The sequence below is a fragment of the Carlito syrichta genome, unplaced genomic scaffold, assembly GCF_000164805.1.
Source record: "Carlito syrichta isolate Samal-C Ts95f unplaced genomic scaffold, Tarsius_syrichta-2.0.1 Scaffold302914, whole genome shotgun sequence".
In the NCBI taxonomy this organism is placed as follows: Eukaryota; Metazoa; Chordata; class Mammalia; order Primates; family Tarsiidae; genus Carlito; species Carlito syrichta.
Window position 1 is genome coordinate 281,833 of NW_007247010.1, and position 19,248 is coordinate 301,080.

General features: G+C 37.3%; 1 protein-coding gene across 2 annotated transcripts in view; it reads right to left on the reverse strand.

The window, feature by feature from the left end:
- The window catches only part of PPA2 (pyrophosphatase (inorganic) 2), a 117,593-nt gene that overhangs the window by 62,751 nt on the left and 35,594 nt on the right, over positions 1–19,248 (reverse strand). The window contains exon 6 of one of the 2 annotated variants that reach the window (XM_008057260.1): positions 13,519–13,605. The exons of the other annotated variant lie outside the window; for it this stretch is intronic. Within the exon in view, the coding sequence (XP_008055451.1) occupies positions 13,519–13,605 (87 nt within the window). The remainder of the gene's footprint in view (positions 1–13,518; positions 13,606–19,248) is intronic. 2 annotated transcript variants of the gene reach the window in all.

The window sequence follows — 19,248 nt, forward strand, 5'->3', positions numbered from 1 at the left end:
AACAATGTTGATTCTTCCTATCCATGAGCATGCAATATTTTTCCATTTGTTTGTGTCTTCTTGGATGTCTTTGAGCAGTGTTTTGTAGGTCTCATTGTAAAGGTCTTTCACTTCTCTAGTTAGGAAAATGCCGAAGTATTTAATTTTTGTGTGTGTGTGTGGCAATTGTAAATGGGATTGTGCTTTTAATTTGGGTCTCTGCCTGCTTGTTGTTGGTGTATAGGAAAGCAATGATCTTTTGTACATTTATTTTGTACCCCAAGACTTTGCCAAAGTCCTTTATCAGTGCAAGCAGGCTTTTGACAGATTCTCTTGGATTTTCAAGGTATAGGATCATATCATCAGCAAAGAGGGATAACTTGACTTCCTCTTTTCCTATTTGGATATCCCGGATTTCCTTCTCTTGTCTAATTGCCTGAGCTAAAACTTCCAATGCAATGTTGAACAAGAGGGGTGAGAGTGAGAAGCCTTATCTTATTCCAGTTTTCTGAGGAAATGCTTCCAGTTTCTGTCCATTTAGCAATATGTTAGCTGTGGGTTTATTGTAAATGGCACTTACTATTTCAAAGTATGTTCCTTCTATACCTAGGTGTTTGAGGGTTTTTACCAAGAAGGATGCTGGATTTTATCAAAAGCTTTTCTGCATCTAGTGATATAATCATGTGGTTCTTGTTTTTACATTTGTTGATGTATTTCATTAAATTTATGGCCTTGTGATTGCTGAAACAGTCCTGCATCATAGGAATAAAGCCCACTTGGTCATGGTGTATAATTTTTGAGATTTTTTTTTGCATCTGATTTGCTAGAATCTTGTTGAGGATTTTTGCATCTATGTTCATTAGGGATATTGGCCTACAGTTCTCTTTTTTGTTGGATCATTACCCAGTTGGGGTATCAGTGTGATGTTAGTTCCATAAAATGATTTGGGGAGAATTCCATCTTTCTCAATTGCCTGGAATATTTTCAATAGCTCCTCCTTGTACGTTTTGTAAATTTCTGCTGGAAACCATCCTGTCCAGGCCTTTTGTTGTTGTTGTTAGGTAGTTTTCTTATGACAGAGTCAATTTCCTGGGTTGTTATTGGTCTATTTAGTGTCTTGATGTTTTCTTATTTCAACCTGGGGAGGTTGTGTGATGCCAGAAAGTCCTTCATTTCATTTAGGTTATCAAGTTTGTTTCCATATAGGTGTACATAGTAATGTCTGATACTCTTCTATATTTCTTTGGGGTCAGTTGTGATTTGATCTTTTGTATTTCTGATTGTGTTTATTTGGGCTTTTCTCTCTTTTTCTTGGTCAATCTGGCTAGGGGTCATCAATCTTGTTAATTCTTTTACAGAACCAGCTTTTTGTTTTGTTGATGTTTTCTATGATATTTTTGTCTCCTCTGTCCCATATTTGGGCTTTTATTTTGGTGATTTGGATTCTTCTGTTAAAGTTGGGGGTTTGGTGGTCTTCTCTTTCAGATCCCTTAGGTAATTTGTTAGGTTCTTCACTTGTGATCTTTCCATTTTCTTGCTGTGTGCTCATAGAGATATAAATTCCCCTTTTAGAAGTGATTTCATGGCAGCCCAGAGGTTTTGGTAAGATATTTCTTCATTTTCATTTGTTTCCAGGAATCTTTTAATTTCTGCTTTGATTTCAGTGTTGACCCAGTAGTTGTTCAGCATCATTCTGTTTAATGTCCATGTCTTTGTGGACTTTGGGGAAATTTTCTTGGTGTTACTATTTATTTTTATTCCACTGTGGTCTGAGAGTATATGTGGCAAGATTTTAACCTTATGGAAATTGTTTATGCTTGATTTATGGCCAAGGATGTGATTGATCTTGGAGTATGTTCCATGTGGTGATCAGTAGAATGCATATTCTGTGGTTGTTGGGTGGAATAATCTGTAGGTACCTATTAAGTCCATTTGTTCTAGCATCAAGTTTAGATTCTGGATCTCCTTGTTGATTTTTTGCCTCGATGATTTATCTAGGGCTGTTAGTGAGGTATTCAAGTCCCCTGCTATAATAGTGTTAGAGTCAATATCTTTTTTTAGTTTATTTAGTAGTTGCTTTATAAATGCTGGTGCCCCTCTGTTGGGTGCATATATGTTTAAGATGAATATTTCTTGCTGATGGATTGAACATTTTATCATTATATAGCATGCTTTTGTATCTTTTTAAATTTTTGATGCCTTAAAGGTTGTTTTGTCTGATATTAAGATTACAACCCCTGTATTCTTTTGTTATCCACTTGCCTGGAAACTTGTTTTCCATCCTTTAACTTTGTGACTGTGTGCATCCCTTGTAGTGAGATGAGTCTCCTGGATGGAGCAAATAATTGGGTCATGGTTTCTTATCCAGTTTGCCATTCTGTGTCTTTTCAGTGGTGTATTTAGTCAATTCACATTCAGACTGATTATTAAAATGTGATTATTTATCCCTGTCATGAGGTTCTTATAGTTTGCTTGTTTTCTTTTGGTTTTGAGGTTGATGTATGTGTGTGTTTTCAAGTTTCTTGTGCTGTATTCTCTGTTGATTCTGTGTTCTGTTGTTCTCTTAGGAAGTGTGTAGTCATACTTTTTTTTTTTCCTTTTTTCTGTGTTTAATACCTCTTTAAGTGTCTCCTGTAAAGCTGGTCTGGAAGCTGCAAAATCTCTTAGGGATTGGATGTCTGGAAAGGGTTTTAATTCTCTATCACTGATGAAGCTGAGCTTGGCTGGATAGGAAATTCTTGGTTGAAACTGTTTATCTTTGAGGACTTTGAATATAGAACTCCAGTTCATTCTTGCTTGTAGTGTTTCTGCCAATAGGTCTGCTGCTATTCTGATTGGTTTTACCTGGTAGGTAGTATGATCTTTCTCTCTTGCTGCCTTTAGAATTTTTTCTTTTGTGCCTACTTTGTGTAGGCGAATTACTATGTGTCTAGGGGTTGGTCTTCTCTTTTGATGTCTTGTGGGAGTTCTCAGTATCTCTTGTGCTTGGTTGGTCACATCTCTATTGAGATGGAGAAAGTTTTCTTGGATTACCTCCTGGAATATTCATTCCCAGTTGTTCTCCATTTCTCTTTCTTCTTCTGGGATACCACTCAGGTATACGTTTGGCCTCTTGATATAATCGCACAACTCTTGTAGGTTTGTTCTTTCTTTCTGAGTCTACTTTTTATGTTTTTTACAGATTGAGTTAACTCCATGTTCTGGTCTTCCAGTTCTGAGATTCTTTCTTCAGCTAGATTGATTCTACTTTCCATGCTTCTTATCTATTTATTTCCTAGATGAAATTTTTTATTACCAAAATCTCTTTTACAAGTTCTTTCAGTGTTACTACTTTCCTTTCTTGAGACTTATTTACTCTTTCCATCCATTCCCTAATCCCTGTCGTATTCTGAGGCCAGTTGTTGGTGACTTCCATTGTTTTGGCACCAAGGTCTGATTTTTCAGGAGTTCCGTCTTTGGTACACTTGAAATTGCCTGTGGTCTTCCTTTGGTTTTTCCTCATTTGTGACATATTTCTTGTTTTTACCTTTATTTCTGTTATTCAGTGTCAGTGGGAGAGGCTTTCTCTTCTGATGTTTGCTCAGTCCTCTATTCTTCCCTGAACTGGGGTCTGGATTTGTTCTATTTTGAAATTGAACAGTGGATGGGAAGCTTTGTTATCTCTTGTAGTTTTTGAAATTTGACTAAAGTAGGGGATGGGGTACTAGGATTTAGAAACTACTTGCAAATTACTATGTTCACTTATTGTGGTATGTGTTCCCTGAGACCCACTCTCCATCATCACTCTATATGACGATGCAAAGCAGAAACCAATAAAAAAACAATTGAATACATACAAACACAGACATACACACACAACCCAAAACAAACTAGAATAACAACAAAGTGTAACAAAACAAACAAAAAAAGAAAACTAAACGTGCACACACATGCCTAGCACAAAGTGAATAGAGAAGAAAAACAGAAAGATCAGAAAAAATAAAAATAAAAAATAAAAAGGAATTCAGATCAAACCCTCACATATATTGACACATACCTTAAATTATAAAACAATGAAAAAAAAAACAGAAGAAAAGAGCAAAAACAAACTAATAACAACAGGAAAATTGAAAGATGAATGCTTAATCATTCATATACAGACATAAATAGAAAATGACAAATAAAAGAGGAAAGAAACTGAAAAAGGAAAAAAATGGGGGGATCTTGTATGGTTAGAAAGATCTACTCCCACATGGAGATACAGGTTTGTCTTTTCCCCAGGTATGTACTTGCAGAGGGTGCCCCAACCAGGCCTATCCTGGAATGGAGTTCTCCTATTGCAACTGAGGTCCAGGCTCCACCTGGGTTTGTTCCTCTCAGCTGTGGTCCTGCTATGTGGGTCTGACATTCAGGTGATTGCGGGGAGGTGGGGCTTTGGGTCAGCCCCGGACACACCACTGATCTCTTTGGAGTCCTTCCTCATCCTTTTCTGGCCACACCCTTTGTGTTGCAGCTGGAACACAGGGTAGGGGGTGGGGCGCCTGGAATTCAGCATTGGTCAGGTCCCTCTGAAGTTTGTGCTTTCAGGATATTCCCTCTGGTCATGATTAATCCCTGAGTAGTTGATCCATCAGTCACAGAGATCCAGTCTGTTGCTCCATGGTGATTGAGTCAGAGCACTTTACTGCCCTGCCTTCAAGATGGTGGTGGGGTACCTCTCTTGTCCTCTTCTGTGGGACTTTGCCTCTGGACTCCACCATAGCCCCTACTGCCAGTGCCCTGCCAGGCGCTGAAGTGCAAAGCCTGGAGCCAGCAGTCTCTTGGCCAATGGTGAGGGAGAGCCTGCAGTGACAGTCTCCCCCTGCTGCTTTTCACAGGAAAACTTGTCTGTTTTTTGTTTTTAATGGCACTCAGCTTCTGCAACCTTAGAAGACCCAGGGACCAAACAGAGAAGCTGCAGCACCAGCTATTGCACCAGGGGCCTGGTCACTTGCTCGTGAGTCCCCACTTAGATAGTCTCTTCCAGCATTTTCTTCCCAGAGAGGGTTTTGTTGATGAAAAAGAAAGAAAGAAAGGAAGGAAGGAAGGAAGGAAGGAAGGAAGGAAGGAAGGAAGGAAGGAAAGAAGGAAAGAAGGAAAGAAGGAAAGAAGGAAGGAAATGGTGCTTGGCTTCTACATCCCAAGGAATCACTACGGTCCAAGCCCATCCAAGCTGTGGTACCAGTCGTTATACCAGGAGAGCCCAGACCGTCAGCTCCCTAGCCCTCACTCAGCCAGCCACTCACATGCCCACTCACTCAACAGCACATACACAAATTTTCCACACACTCACTCGTTCACACTGGGACTCACATAGTCTGACTGGCTCAGCTGCCATCTTCCCCCTTCCCCTCCCTTTGTCTATTAACAATGGAGTGTTGATTTCAGAACTTTTAGGAAACACCACACTGTTTTCCACAGAGGCTGTACTAGTTTATACTCCCACCAACAGTGTAAAAGTGTTCCCTTTCACCACATCCTCTCCAGCATCTGTTATTTTTTGAGTTATTGATGATGGCCACTCTGACTAGAGTTAGGTGGTATCTCAGTGTAGTTTTTATTTGCATTTTTTTGATGACTAGTGAGGCTGAACATTTTTTCATGTATCTGTTGGCTACTCATACATCTTCTTTTGAGAACTGTCTATTCATATCTTTTCCCACTTTGTAATGGGGCTGTTTGTTTTTTTCTTTTCAGCACATTTGAGTTCCTTATAGATACTAGATGTTAGGCCTTTGTCAGACACAGTTGGCAAATATTTTTTCCCAGTCTGTGGGCTGTATCCCTGACCTTCCATATGACCACGTAATCCCCCTACTGGGAATATACCTGGAAGAACTCAAATCACTGTATAAAATTAAAGATACCTGCACATGTATGCTCATCACAGCATTGTTCACGATAGCAAGAACATGGAACCAACCATGCTGCCCATCAAAAGAGGACTGGATAAAACAAATGTGGTATATATACACAATGGAATATTATGCAGCCATAAAGAAGAACAAAATCATGAATTTCACAGCAACCTGGATAGACTTAGAGTCTACAATACTGAGTGATCTTTCACAGAAACAAATAACTGAGTATCACATGTTCTCACTCATAAGTGGACCTTGAACAACTATCATAATACTATAAGAAAAGGATTGACAGTAGCGGAAAACTATGGGAGGGGGGTGGGGGGGGACTGGCAGTAGTGGGAATCTGCTTGGGGAAGGGAGGGCACACCTCATCAACAAGGGTATCTGCATAATGAATATTTGCATACCTGACCCTGAATTGTACCCCACAATTTTAAAATAAAAAATATATATGTTAAAAAAAGAAATTGAAAAAAAAAGGGATGTTAAAAAGACTTTCTACCACTATGGTCCTTACAGCTGATTTCAGCACTCTTCTCATACCCAGGAACAAAAGAAAGGCACATACCCCAAACAAATACCTATTCTTTAGATGGTGATCATATATTTACTTCATATTTGGAAAATACTATTTCAGACCCCATTAACTAAAGAAACCAACTGCTCTGACTGTAAGATGAAACCTATATTTGAGCTTTGTTCTAAAATTGTCAATCTGCCCTTCCAACAAAATTAATGTACATAGCAGATTTTGCTACTAATTCTTTGGGAATCACACAGTTCACCATGTTTAAAAAATGAGCTGAGATTCTGAAACAAGAGCATAGGTATGCCTTAAAGGTTTTAGGTAGAATCAGAATAAAGTTAGCATAGACTTTTCTAGCTATGGTGGAAAGATTTCAAAAGATAAGATTTTTAAGCCACAAATATGTGGAGTCCTCCACCATTCCTAGAGTTAACCTTAGGCAAACTATTTTACACAATATTTTAGGCTTTAGTTTCTCAAAAGTAAAATGGAGAGCATATCATTTATTCTCCAAAGGGTTAAAATAAATAGTAAAGGAATAATAGACACATGAATTAGAGCATAACAGGTCTTCTACAGATATTAATTTTTTTCTCTCTGGGTTCTACACGTTCTTATCAGCTCACACTTACCAACTGCTGACTCCCAGGAGCCTGGAATGGGCAGAACATAACAATGGCCTAAAACAAAAGTTCTATGCTTATGCAGAATTTGTATGAGGCAAAACTTCAACTGAAACCAATCAACACAAGAAAATAAAACTGTTTAATGCCTGTTATCCTGTGAATTAGGTGCCTATTGTTATATAACAAATGATTACAAACATAGAGGCTTAGGACAGTGTATATTATCTCAGTTTCCATGAATAGAGAGTCCAGGCACAGCATGTCTAGATTCTCTGCTTAAGGTCTCAAAAAGTTAAAATCAAGGTGTTGCCCAAGCTGAGCTCTGACCTGAAGGTTCTAAGAAAGAAATCACTAAATTCAGTTCCTTATAGTTGTATGACTAAGGTCTCCATTTACTTGCCAGATGTCAACAGGGACTGCTCTCTGCAATCAGAAGTCATCTGCATTCCTTCTCACTTCCCTCCTTCCTCCATCTTCAGATCAGCAATGGTGTATTAGTACTTTCTATATAAACCTGACTTCCTCTTTTGCCACTAGCCAGGGAAGTCTCCTTGCTTTTAAGAGCTCATGTAATGACAATGGGTCTATAGGGATTATACAGTATAATCTCCCTACTTTAGAACACTGTAATCAGTGTTAAAATTACGTATCATAATCAAGGGAGTGTTGTCTCACCATATGCACGGACTCCAGGGATTAGGGAAGACACCTTTGGGTTCAGTTTTTCCAAAAGAAATTAGGAATTAAAAGATATATTAAAAAAAAAACTTTTAACTACATCAACTCTATAACAAAAATAAACTGGAAAAATGCTCAACAAAATAGAAATACTTATACATGTACCAAAAGGAAGAAAACATGAAAAGTTAAAAAAACAGTATTGAAATGACCAAGATTAAGTTGATATACCCAATGAGCAGTCATTTTAACACTTCCTAGTTCTGTCCTGTTTTTCTAGTAGTTCACTTTAATTCACCCTCTAATCACTAGCCATGGATAGAACTGGTTTCTTAGAGGTAGCTATTGATAATTGTTTTACAATCCCTCTCCAGCTTGTGTTGTACTAATTGCTTTTTTATTCCAAGTACTTGCATAAGAAACAAGTTAACCTAATCATCCCTTGATGACCTTCAGGACACAGAACCCACCAACATGGCAGCAGTCATGTGACTAACCCACCCATCTGCCTGCTGTCCATTACCTGAAATCAGTACCAGTACCTATGCTTACCTATCCCCTTTGTGATGACATGAAAAAGACCACCACACAATCACCTTAATGACCTGCCCCAACCAAAGGCAAGGTTTAAAAGCATTCAACCTCAAGCAGCCATTCGCCATTGCTTTTCTAAACTCTCGTCTGGCCACGTGGCTCTTTGAGTTATGGTCTCCATGTTTTCCTAGCTTTGACCCACTCCCCTACCTTGGGGAGGTGAATCTCCTTTCTCTATCTTTCTCTCTAATTTACTTTATAAATAAGCTATATTTTCCAATTTAACTTCCACGCAATTCTTTAATCTTTTGTATGGCACCGTATTACAGACTCCGATAGTCTGACCTAACATTTTGATGGCCTCGTTGGGATTTTGACCTAACAAGTATGATTTGCTGAGGTAGCAGGATTGTAAAGTCTGTCCTTGATTTTGTTTCCATTAATATAACGATAATTTTCTTGTACAATTAATAATATTGAAACAAAATCCTACAAAATTGAAGGAATTCAGGTCAAAGATAAAAAAAAAAACTAGGCAAAAATAAAAAATTTGTTCCCATAGAAGACAAAACATTAGCATTTTAATCATTACTGGATTTAAATAGTAGCATGATTATCTATTGGCAACTGCAATGCCTATAAATTTATTTTTTCTTTTGTATGACTTCTAATAATTTCATCATTCTAGGATATCTTCCTTGCTCTTGGTCCATAAGAATTTATCCTATACTTCACAATATAATGGTCTACATTAAACCAGAGTATACTCATTTCACCATTTATAATTAACACTATATTTACACAAAATAACAATTAGTTGATATATTTTTTAGTAATTATGTACTAAACATCTACTATGTACCAAGTTTTCTTTTTTTTTTTTTTTTTGAGTTGGAGTCTCACTCTGTCGCCCAGAATGGAGTGCAGTGGCCACTCCTGGCCACTGCAGCCTCGACCTGCTGGGCTCCGGCGATCCTTCCACCTCAGCCTTCCAAGTAGCCGGAATTACAGGTATGCGCTACCATGCCCGGCTGATTTTTTGATTTATTGTACAGATGAGGTCTCGCTGCCCAGGCAGGTCTCGAACCCGCGGGCTCAGGCAATCCACTCACCTCAGCCTCCCAAAGGCGCGGGATTACAGGCTGAGCCACTGAGCCCGGCTTGTACCAAGTTTTCAATGTAAAATGTGAAACATGCTTTCAATTATATGTCATATTAAAAATCACTTATATGTAAAATCTTCGATTTTATTCTTCATATTTAGTGACTTTGATAGGTTTATTTAAAAACCCATTTATCGAATTGTCTTAGAGTTATCCCTTTGTTCTGTCAGTAACAAATTAATGTTACTAAGCCAAATGAATTTATCAGGAACATACATTTTCACAGCATTTCTCCAGTTATAGCAATCTCATTAATTACAGGCTCACGGACAAATTTTCAATGAGCAAAAGTAAAATACTTCCATTTAATCTTTTCACTTATACTAAATACCTGCCTAATGGTTTAAATTGACTCAATAACCTGTGCTAAATATGAACTGAACTACTCTAGAAACTCCATCCTCAGAATAAGCATTTTCAAATATATAATCTTTCCATCAATGTAATGTCATTTCATTTGGTGACTCTTACATATCATGAAATAAGATATGGGGAAGTGACTAAAGTACCTTCCATAGTATTTGGAAGAGAGGAGGTACACATTAAAATATTTACATTACTTTTCTTTCTGATCTATTTATTTTATACATACTTTGCTATTCCTCAGGAAAGAAAATGTAAAAAAAAAACAAAAAACTTTCCAAATTATCCCTTAAATTTGAAAAAATAATACTACAATTTGGTCATATTTCTGCTAGAGAGATATAGGTATTACAGAGTCACACACAGAGACAAATTCTAACCGATGTGTGTATAAAACTAGAAATAGGAGATGGAATGGGGATCTCTTACCTGTAGGAAAGGAGTAAGAGGAAAGGAGAAAGAAAAGAGGAGACAGAGAATGGGGAGAAGAAGAGTAGAAAAAAGAAACAGAGAGGTAGTAAAACAGAAAGAGAAACTGCAAAGGCAGAAACAGAAAGACTAAGAAGATGAAGAAGAGAAGAAATGAGAAAGCAAAGTAAGGAAGGGTGGGAAACAGAAAATAGAGGACAACAACAACAAAAAAATAATATAGTAAATAAACTGACAATGAATCAGAGGTAGCTACTTACTACATAATATCCAAAAGTCTGAAAGTGCTAATATGAGTTTTCAGATAGTGAGTCATCCTAAACTAGAAGTCTATATAATTCAAGTTGGTATCCCTTAAATTAAGCATATGCTGTGCGCCAGGCACTGAGTTAAACATTAGTAATACATACAATGGTGAGTCCTGTTTTCATAAAGCCTACTGTCACTTCATAGAGAAGAAAATTAAACAAAAAAGCACAGCTAGTACTATGGAAGCACATAACAAATGGTGATTATCTTAGTCTATGGAAGTTAAGGAAGATTTCAAAGAGGAACTGATATGTTAGCTGAGATCTGAAGAGGAGCAGGGGACATAAAAGTGAAAAGAAGGAAGTAAAATAAAGTGAAGAGGGAAGAATACTACATTCTACATAGAAGGAATACCTTGTGTGAAGGCCATGAGCAAGAACACTCTAGGAAGATGCACTATAGGAAAAGAAGGAAGACCAATACAGCTGGAGGGTTTATGCAAACAAGGAGTAGCAAGGAGAAGCCAGAAAAAAGAGGTAGAGTCCAGGTACTAAAAAAGAGTAAAGCAAGAAAAGAGTTTAGAATAAGCTATACTAGGAAAATAAGACTCAGCAAGGAAATGGGTTAGTTGCAAGAATAATTCAAGTGAGACATAATTCAAGTGGACTAGAAAAAGCTGCAGCAGTGAGAATGGTACTAAATAGATTTAAGGGCTATTTAGAACAAAGTCTATATTTCATGATTAATTGAATGAGGAGAAGTAAAGAATGATCCCTCAGTTTCTGGCACAAGAATCTGAGGATAGGAAGGAAGGAAAAGAGATGTCATTCACTGAGACTGAAAATATTAAGAGAGGAGTAAGTTGGAGAGAAGAAAATAATTTAGTTTTGAACATGATGAGTTTAAGATGCCTGGCAGACATTCAAGTATAGATGTAGGCAGTTGAGTATGGGTCTGAACTGAACCTATCAATTTGAGAGCAAAACCATGAATCCATGGGATTGGATCATCAAGACAGTTGCTCTATGTCAAGTGCCAGAGGAGGAGGGGACACATCTCATCAATAAGGGTGCCTGTATAATGAACATTTGTATACCTAACCCTGAATTGTACCCCTACATATTAAAAACTAAAAATTAAAAAATAAAAAACAACAGGAATTGGATAAGGCATAACTCTCAAGCTAGTCAATATTTAAGGAGAGGGCAGAAGAAACATAGTTTGCAAAAAAGGAAGGAAAGGAAAGGAAAGGAAAAGGGAAAAGGAAAAGGAAACAAAACGAGACAATTAGAGAAAATCCAAGACCTTATGATATAACCAAAGCAAGCAAAGACTTGACTTTGACTCAAGAAGGAAGACAAGGTTAACAACATAAAATGCTAAGGTAAATTCCAGTTAGACAAAGATTGTAAAACAAGACTGTTGGTTCTGACTAAAAGAAAGCTACCAGTGACCTTAGTGAGAACAGTTTCATGGACATAATGGGGGAGATGGAAACAGCTTTGCAGTGGAGTGAAGGTTAAATGGAAGTAGGAAATGGAGGTGAGTGTTGAAACTCTTTACAAGTCGTCATGTAAAGAGGAGAAAAAGAGGTAGCATATGGGAGAAAGCCAATAAAATAGGAGGGTGTTCTTAATACAGGAAATAAGTGGTAAGAAAATACAGTCACAGCCGGGCTTGGTGGCTCAGCCTGTAATCCCACGCCTTTGGGAGCCTGAGGTAAATGGATTGCCTGAGCCCGCGGGTTCGAGACCCGCCTGGGCAGCGAGACCTCATCTCTACAATAAATCAAAAAATCAGCCAGGTGTGATAGCGCATGCCTGTAATTCCGACTACTTGGAAGGCTGAGGCGGAAGGATCACCGGAGCCCAGCCCAGGTCGAGGCTGCGGTGGCCGGGAGCGGCCACTGCACTCCAGTCTGGGCAACAGAGACTCCAACTCAAAAAAAAAAAAAAAGAAAAAAGAAAATACGGTCACTCAAGAGGTGAGAAGGGAGAGGATCTGATCTATAACACAGATGACATCTCGCGCCTTGGATTAAAAAAACAACTCTCACAGTACCAGAAGGAGGAGAAGAAACAAAGTTTGCAGGCATAGATAGTTTATAAGTCTCAGGGGAAAGGAAAGGTAGTTCTTATCTGTAGTTCTTATCTGCTGGTTTGTCTGAGCTCTACAAAGCTAAAGATGAGATTTCTGCTAGGAGTGAAAACAAAGTAGGAATAACTAACTGTCTACATAGAACAAGAAGCATTAGTAATAAATGCAGTAGAAAACAGAAATGAGAACTGACCAAAAACATAATGGAAGCATCAATCTATGAGATTGTGGGTTTTGTTTTTCCCTGCTAGTTCTTGGCAACCTAGAAGCAGGTACAAAGAAAAAGTACCAGCTGACTTTCATGAGTAGTGAAGTTTCTAAATGAGTAATGAGCTAGGAAGCTGAAGAAAGGACTTAGCAAACATTTGCTTTTTTCTTTTTTTTTTTTTTGAGTTGGCGCCTCGCTTTTGTCACCCAGGCTGGAGTGTAATGGCATACTCACAGCCACCACAGCCTCAACCTGCTGGGCTTAGGAGATCCCTCGGCCTCAGTCTTCTGAGTAGCTGGAACTACAGATGAGCGCCACCATGCCCTGCTAGTTTTTGTGATTTTATTGTAGAGACGAGGTCTCACCAAGTTGCCCAGGCAGGTCTCGAACCCCAGGGTTCAGGCAACCTTTCGCCTTGGCCTCCACATTTTCTAAAAAAGGGTCCAATGGTAAATATTTTAGGCTGTGCAGACCACACAATCTCTACTACAACTCCTCATCTCTGCCACTGTGGCATAAAAGCAGCCATAGACAATATGTATACAGATGGACATAGCTGTGTTATTTATGAAAACAGGTAGTAGGCAGGATTTGACTTGCTGCAGGGTTGTAATTTACCAACCCCTAATTTAAGAGAAGGAAGGGAAAATATAAGAAGAGACAATATCAGAGAAGACAATGGGCTCAAACTTTGAAGATTTGAAGAACTGGAGGCTGAAATGAAATTTTATGGCATTAATGAACCAAGACACATGTTAAAATTAACACTGTGTATGAAACAAACCTTTGAGCCTATTTCACAAACATCAATAGGATCATTATCTCCACAGCAGTCTGTGCTCTTATCTTTTTGATTAGGATCTTCCCAAGTCTAAAGAGAAAAAAGACAGAAATATAAGTTAACACTGTAATGTATCTTAATCTTTCCACATGATCATGAAGTTTCACAGGTAGCAATAATCCAAAGAAAAAAAAATCTCAGAAATTACTTAAAATCAAGGTCAGTATGCCAGGATGTCTCCAAGCATCACAATACTTAATACAAATTTATAGTATTTCCTCCCTCTATTTCTCATTTGTCTGTATAATCACATCAGAAAGTGGGTGGTATTTCCAGACATACTTGTCTTCCAAGTTTAGTCAGTGACCAAATTCATATTCATGTTTAGAGTTTCAGTAGATGTTACCATCTTCTCTACCCTTGTTCGTATGTTTCCACTGACTACCTGAACTCTAGCTTTTGTCATTCATTGCTTCCTTTGACATGGTAGCATCACGGGGATCTAAACTTCCTATTTTTTTAAATGAATTGTACCAAAAAGAAACCTGGGTTTCCCTTCATAAAATAAAATTTTAAAAAGACGATATCTAGTAAAGAAAAGAAAAAACTATTTTGTCTGATTTCAATCCATTTAAAAATCCTCTATCTTTATGACCAAATCTCAAGACCTTGACAAAAACATGAAAAGGTGTCAGTTCTTTAGTTTACTGGCAATATTATACCCCATTAGTTACAAAATGTATACATTGGCATTTTCATAAAGGAATAGCATAATAGAAATTTGCTAGCAAGTTTAAATATCTCTTAGGTACCACCCTTCCCAAAAAGCCTCAAATATGCCTGATTCTAAATAGGACTGTAGAAATTCCCTAATCTGCTTTAATTTTACATTATAAGGGATATAGAGACCATGTCATCTAAAGATTCGTTTATCACTATTATCTAGGATTTCAGATTACCCAAGTTTATTTTCTCTAATTTTATATAGATAATTAAAAATGAATTCTTATTTATACCTAAACTCTAGATAAACTCTAATATTTTCCTTCTAGTTCTAATTACATTATATTCAGAAATAAACTGTCCCAACCTCACCTTTAAAAACATCAATAAACAAAGTTCAAAATATTTCACTACCCCAAATACTAATACTACTAAGAAAATATAAAAATAACCATAATTAGCCGGGCTTGGTGGCTCAGCCTATAATCCCGCACCTTTGGGAGGTGGATTGCCTAAGCCTGCGGGTTCGAGACCTGGGCAAATTGGCGAGACCTCATCTTTACAATAAAAATAAAAAATTAGCCAGGCATGGTAGCGTGCGCCTGTAGTTCCAGCTACTTAGAAGGCTGAGGCGGAAGGATCACTGGAGCCCAGCAGGTCAAGGCTGCGGTGGCCAGGAGCGGCCACTGCACTCCAGTCTGAGTGACAGAGTGAGACTCCAACTCAAAATAAATAAATAAATAAATAACCATAATTGTTAGCCTTACATCTTGATTATAGATGTCAGACACTTTTTAAGTGATATACACACACAACATACACACATATACATATATCAACCACATGAGAAATGTCCCATAACCCCATTTTACAGATAAGTAAATTGAAGCACACAGTTTAAATTGTCTAAACTCACAGTTTCTAAATGGCAGAATGGGATAGAATTCATGCTATTAATCATTATTTTTTATTTCCAAATTGTGATAACTATAGCAATTGACTGGCAATTACTTTCAGATATAATCTCATTCTATTTCATGGTTCTGCTTTTAAAAATACCTTCTCTTACTCACAGAATCTCTGAAGAATGTTTTTCTACAGAGGTTCTGTTCTTTCCTAGGCTTCCCATCACTGCTTCTTTTTTTGCTATTACCAAGCATTCACTCATAAAATAAAATATTAATTGAGTATCTATTTTGGGCCAGGAACAGAGATGAAAAGGACATAGTCAATACCCTGGAGAATGTCATGTTAATAGTATGGCATTTGTAACTAATGTTATAAAAGTAATGAATGTGCTGGGAAACCGAGATGGGACCACGATATAATTGGACTAAATAACCTAGGTGCAGAATCAGAACATATCTGAAAGGTTCACCCTTCTTAATGCAAGAATCTCTCTTAAACGTCCCATATTCCCACTCCTACTCCCAAAGAGAACAAATGTGAGATGATAAAAGTCACAATGGCCTAAAGGAAGACATCTAAATTCTAGAACTTCCTCAGTCACACACTACCTTGGATAAAGATCCAGATCTCAGTTTCCTCAGGTATAAAAGAGATGGCTTGGCCGGGCTCGGTGGCTCAGCCTGTAATCCCAGCACTTTGGGAGGCCGAGGTGAGTGGATTGCCTGAGCCCGCGGGTTCGAGACCCGCCTGGGCAACTTGGCGAGACCTCATCTCCACTATAAATAAAAAAAAACTAGCCGGGTGTGGTAGCGCACGCCTGTAGTTCCAGCTACTCGGAAGGCTGAGAAGGAAGGATCGCCGGAGCCCAGCAGTTCGAGGCTGCGGTGGCCAGGAGTGGCCACTGCACTCCAGTCTGGGCGACAGAGTGAGACTCCAACTCAAAAAAAAAAAAAAAAGACATGGCTTAAATAAGACAATTTTTAGATATATCTTAGCCCTAACATTTTAAGATTGTTAGTGCTTATTCAATCTGTATGAATACTACCAGTGAGCAGGAAGCTCACAGATCCATAAGCTAATTTAGTCCATTTTGATCAATGTTACTTTTTAAAGTTCTTCCTTATACTGAGACAAAACCTGTTTTAACATATTTGTATTCAATTTGGCTTTAGTGGGTGTTTCTATTGGTTGATTTGTCTATATTACCCTCAGAACTCTACTTTCAACATACCTATCAATTTATAGTTACTTCTGTTTCTGTTGGGGAATTAAGTACACAAATGCAAATTTTTAAGCTCTACAATATTAAGATTAGGGCACATTCTTCACAATTGTCCTTATGAGCAAAAATACAAGACTGACTCTTTCTATTTCCACCCTTGCCTTTAATACTTTAAATCTAATCAGGTCTCAGTTTTTACTACAAAAAGAGATATACACTAAATGGCCTCTAATTTAACTTGAAAGTATAGTGTAGTCTCAACAGAAAAGAAAATCTTGACAAATTTAAAACTTTGGACATACCCTCTTCTGGAGTTTTAGGTATATGACTAGGCAAAGAGACAACTAGAAAAGCAAAAGGCTAGAGAAGAAATACCAAGAAGTGGAAGTTCAAAATCTTAATTTTTTTTCACAAAAATTATAAATGATTGCATTCAGAATTTAGAAATAACTTCTGCAACTAACTAAGGAAAAGGATAACCCAACAAAAATGGGGTGAAGATATGAACAGACAATTCAAAGAAGAGGAAACATGAATGACTCATAAATTTGTGAAAATATACACAGTCTGATAGAAAAATTAAAATCACAATGAGACACCATTTCAAAAACTTTAAAATCTGATATTTCCAAATATTAGTAAGAATGTAGGGCACCTGGAACCCTATATATTGCTGGTAAGGAGTATAAATTGTTACAATACTTTTGCAAACAATTTGGGAATACTTACTAAATAAAAATAGGTACATAAATCACTATTTGACTCATAAGTATATACCTAAGAGGGTATACCTATATATACTATCTATACAGAAAAATTTTAGCATGGACCCAAGAAAGGCATAACAAAAAACTACAGCTTCTCACAGGAAGATAAATAGTGTTATATAAAAGATGACTATAAAATTTAGAAAATAAATTAATCAGAATACACATATCCATAAAACAAATTTTTCTCATCCTTGTGCAGGTGTTTGAGATCATTACCTTACAACCTATAAACATTAACCAATACAAAAATCACCGAATTGTACAAAGATGTGTATACAGGTAGTTCTTGAGAGCTCCTTCCTGACTATCCTATCAGGATTTCTATCACCAAGTCAAAGGAAGTAAGATCTTAAGCTTTCCCAGCTTCAATCTGGAGTGAGAGTCTCTACCAGTGTTTATACTATTAGCAGTTAACATCAGTAGCAAAAGTGTTATCATCACTGAGTTAACATTATTAAGAACTCATTATGAAGCTAAACATTTTTCTCTGATCAATTCATTAAAAACATTAACAATAACTTTGTGGGGTAGGTGGTATGAGCATACAGATAAACAAACAGGCCTAGAAAGATTTAGTCACTTGTCTCAAGTTATAAAGCAAATAAGTGGTACATACGATATTTGGTTGGAGATAATAAAGTAAATTTATAATTAAGTTCAAAATAAACACATCAATATGTCACAAAAACTGTTATTTCACTAGGTTGTTATGAAGAGTTAACAAGATAACATTTTTTAAATGTTCAGAAAAATAGCCAAGTAATGCAATAATAATTTGTTCATGAACTTTACTGCTGAAACTATTTTGGAATCCAAATAAAACCCAATGTACGTTTTCAAAAACAAAAAAAACCAAAAAAACCCTTAAATTTAAAGTGACTCTAGTCCTTCAGTATTTCCCAGAAAAGTTTTCTAAATATTCACTGAGAAAGATATAAAATTGAAATAACCTGCTATATCTGGGTAATATGAATAAATTGGGGGAAGACAAAGACAATTTTTGCCCAGGAAAGCTCAAACATTGATAAAGGCATTATTAGGAGTGTGGGAAAAGTTACTAAGGCTAATAGTCTAGACAGCTGAAAGTCTGAATAATAAACGCACACCGATGAGTCACAAGCTAGTGGAGAGACTGCTACTTAAATACATTCTGCTGTTTAAATGTTCTTCCAAGCACAGTTGGTTTGGTTACAGCTCTGAACAAATTTCCTGCTGTTACAAGACAAATCATAGGAGAATAGCAAAACATAATAGCCACACACAGCTATGAAACAATGTAAGTAAACAAAACACAGAATCCTTGCCCTCATGAAGTCTGCATTCTAGCTCAAAGAAACTAACAATAAAAACAATAAATAACTAAATTATACAGCAGGTTACAATTTGGTAGGTATTATGAAAAGGGAAAATAAAGTATGGATGGGGGAATGGGAGACAAGAAGAAAGGTTAAAAGTTTTAAAGGATGTTTGGCAGATATCACAAAGAAGGTGACTTGTGAACAAATATTTAAGGAGGTACACCATGCGCATACCCAGTAAAGAGTATTCCAGTGAGAGGACACAGTGACAGTGAAGGTCTGAGGCAGGAGTGTGCCTGGTGCATCAGAGCATGTGGCAGTGAGGGACAGAAGGAGGAGGAAAAATCGAAGATGAGATTAGAAAAGTAAACAGGACCAAGGACTAGCTTTCATTTTAATAGGCTCACTGTGTCTAATCATTGACAAGGAAAAAAAATTAGGCAGAATTATCCCTTTCCGTAAGCATATAGCATGATTTCAACATTAAATAACTAACTTATATGTAATCCAATGATTACAACCCAATCTTTCTCTGAAGACTGACTAACACACACACTAACACACACACACACACACACACAAACAACAAGATCAGTTTGGGCTTAAAAAGATAGTACAGTTTTCTAGTTAAAAATGGCAGAGAGAATGCAGATCTCTTACCTCTCCCTCACTTCCATTCTGGCTATACTGGCCTCCTTTATGATATTCAAACATTCAAGCCAACTTCCACCTCAGGACCTTTACATTTGCAGTCTCTTGTTGGACTGCTTTTCCTCTAGATGTCACACTACTTATTCCCTCACTTCAGATA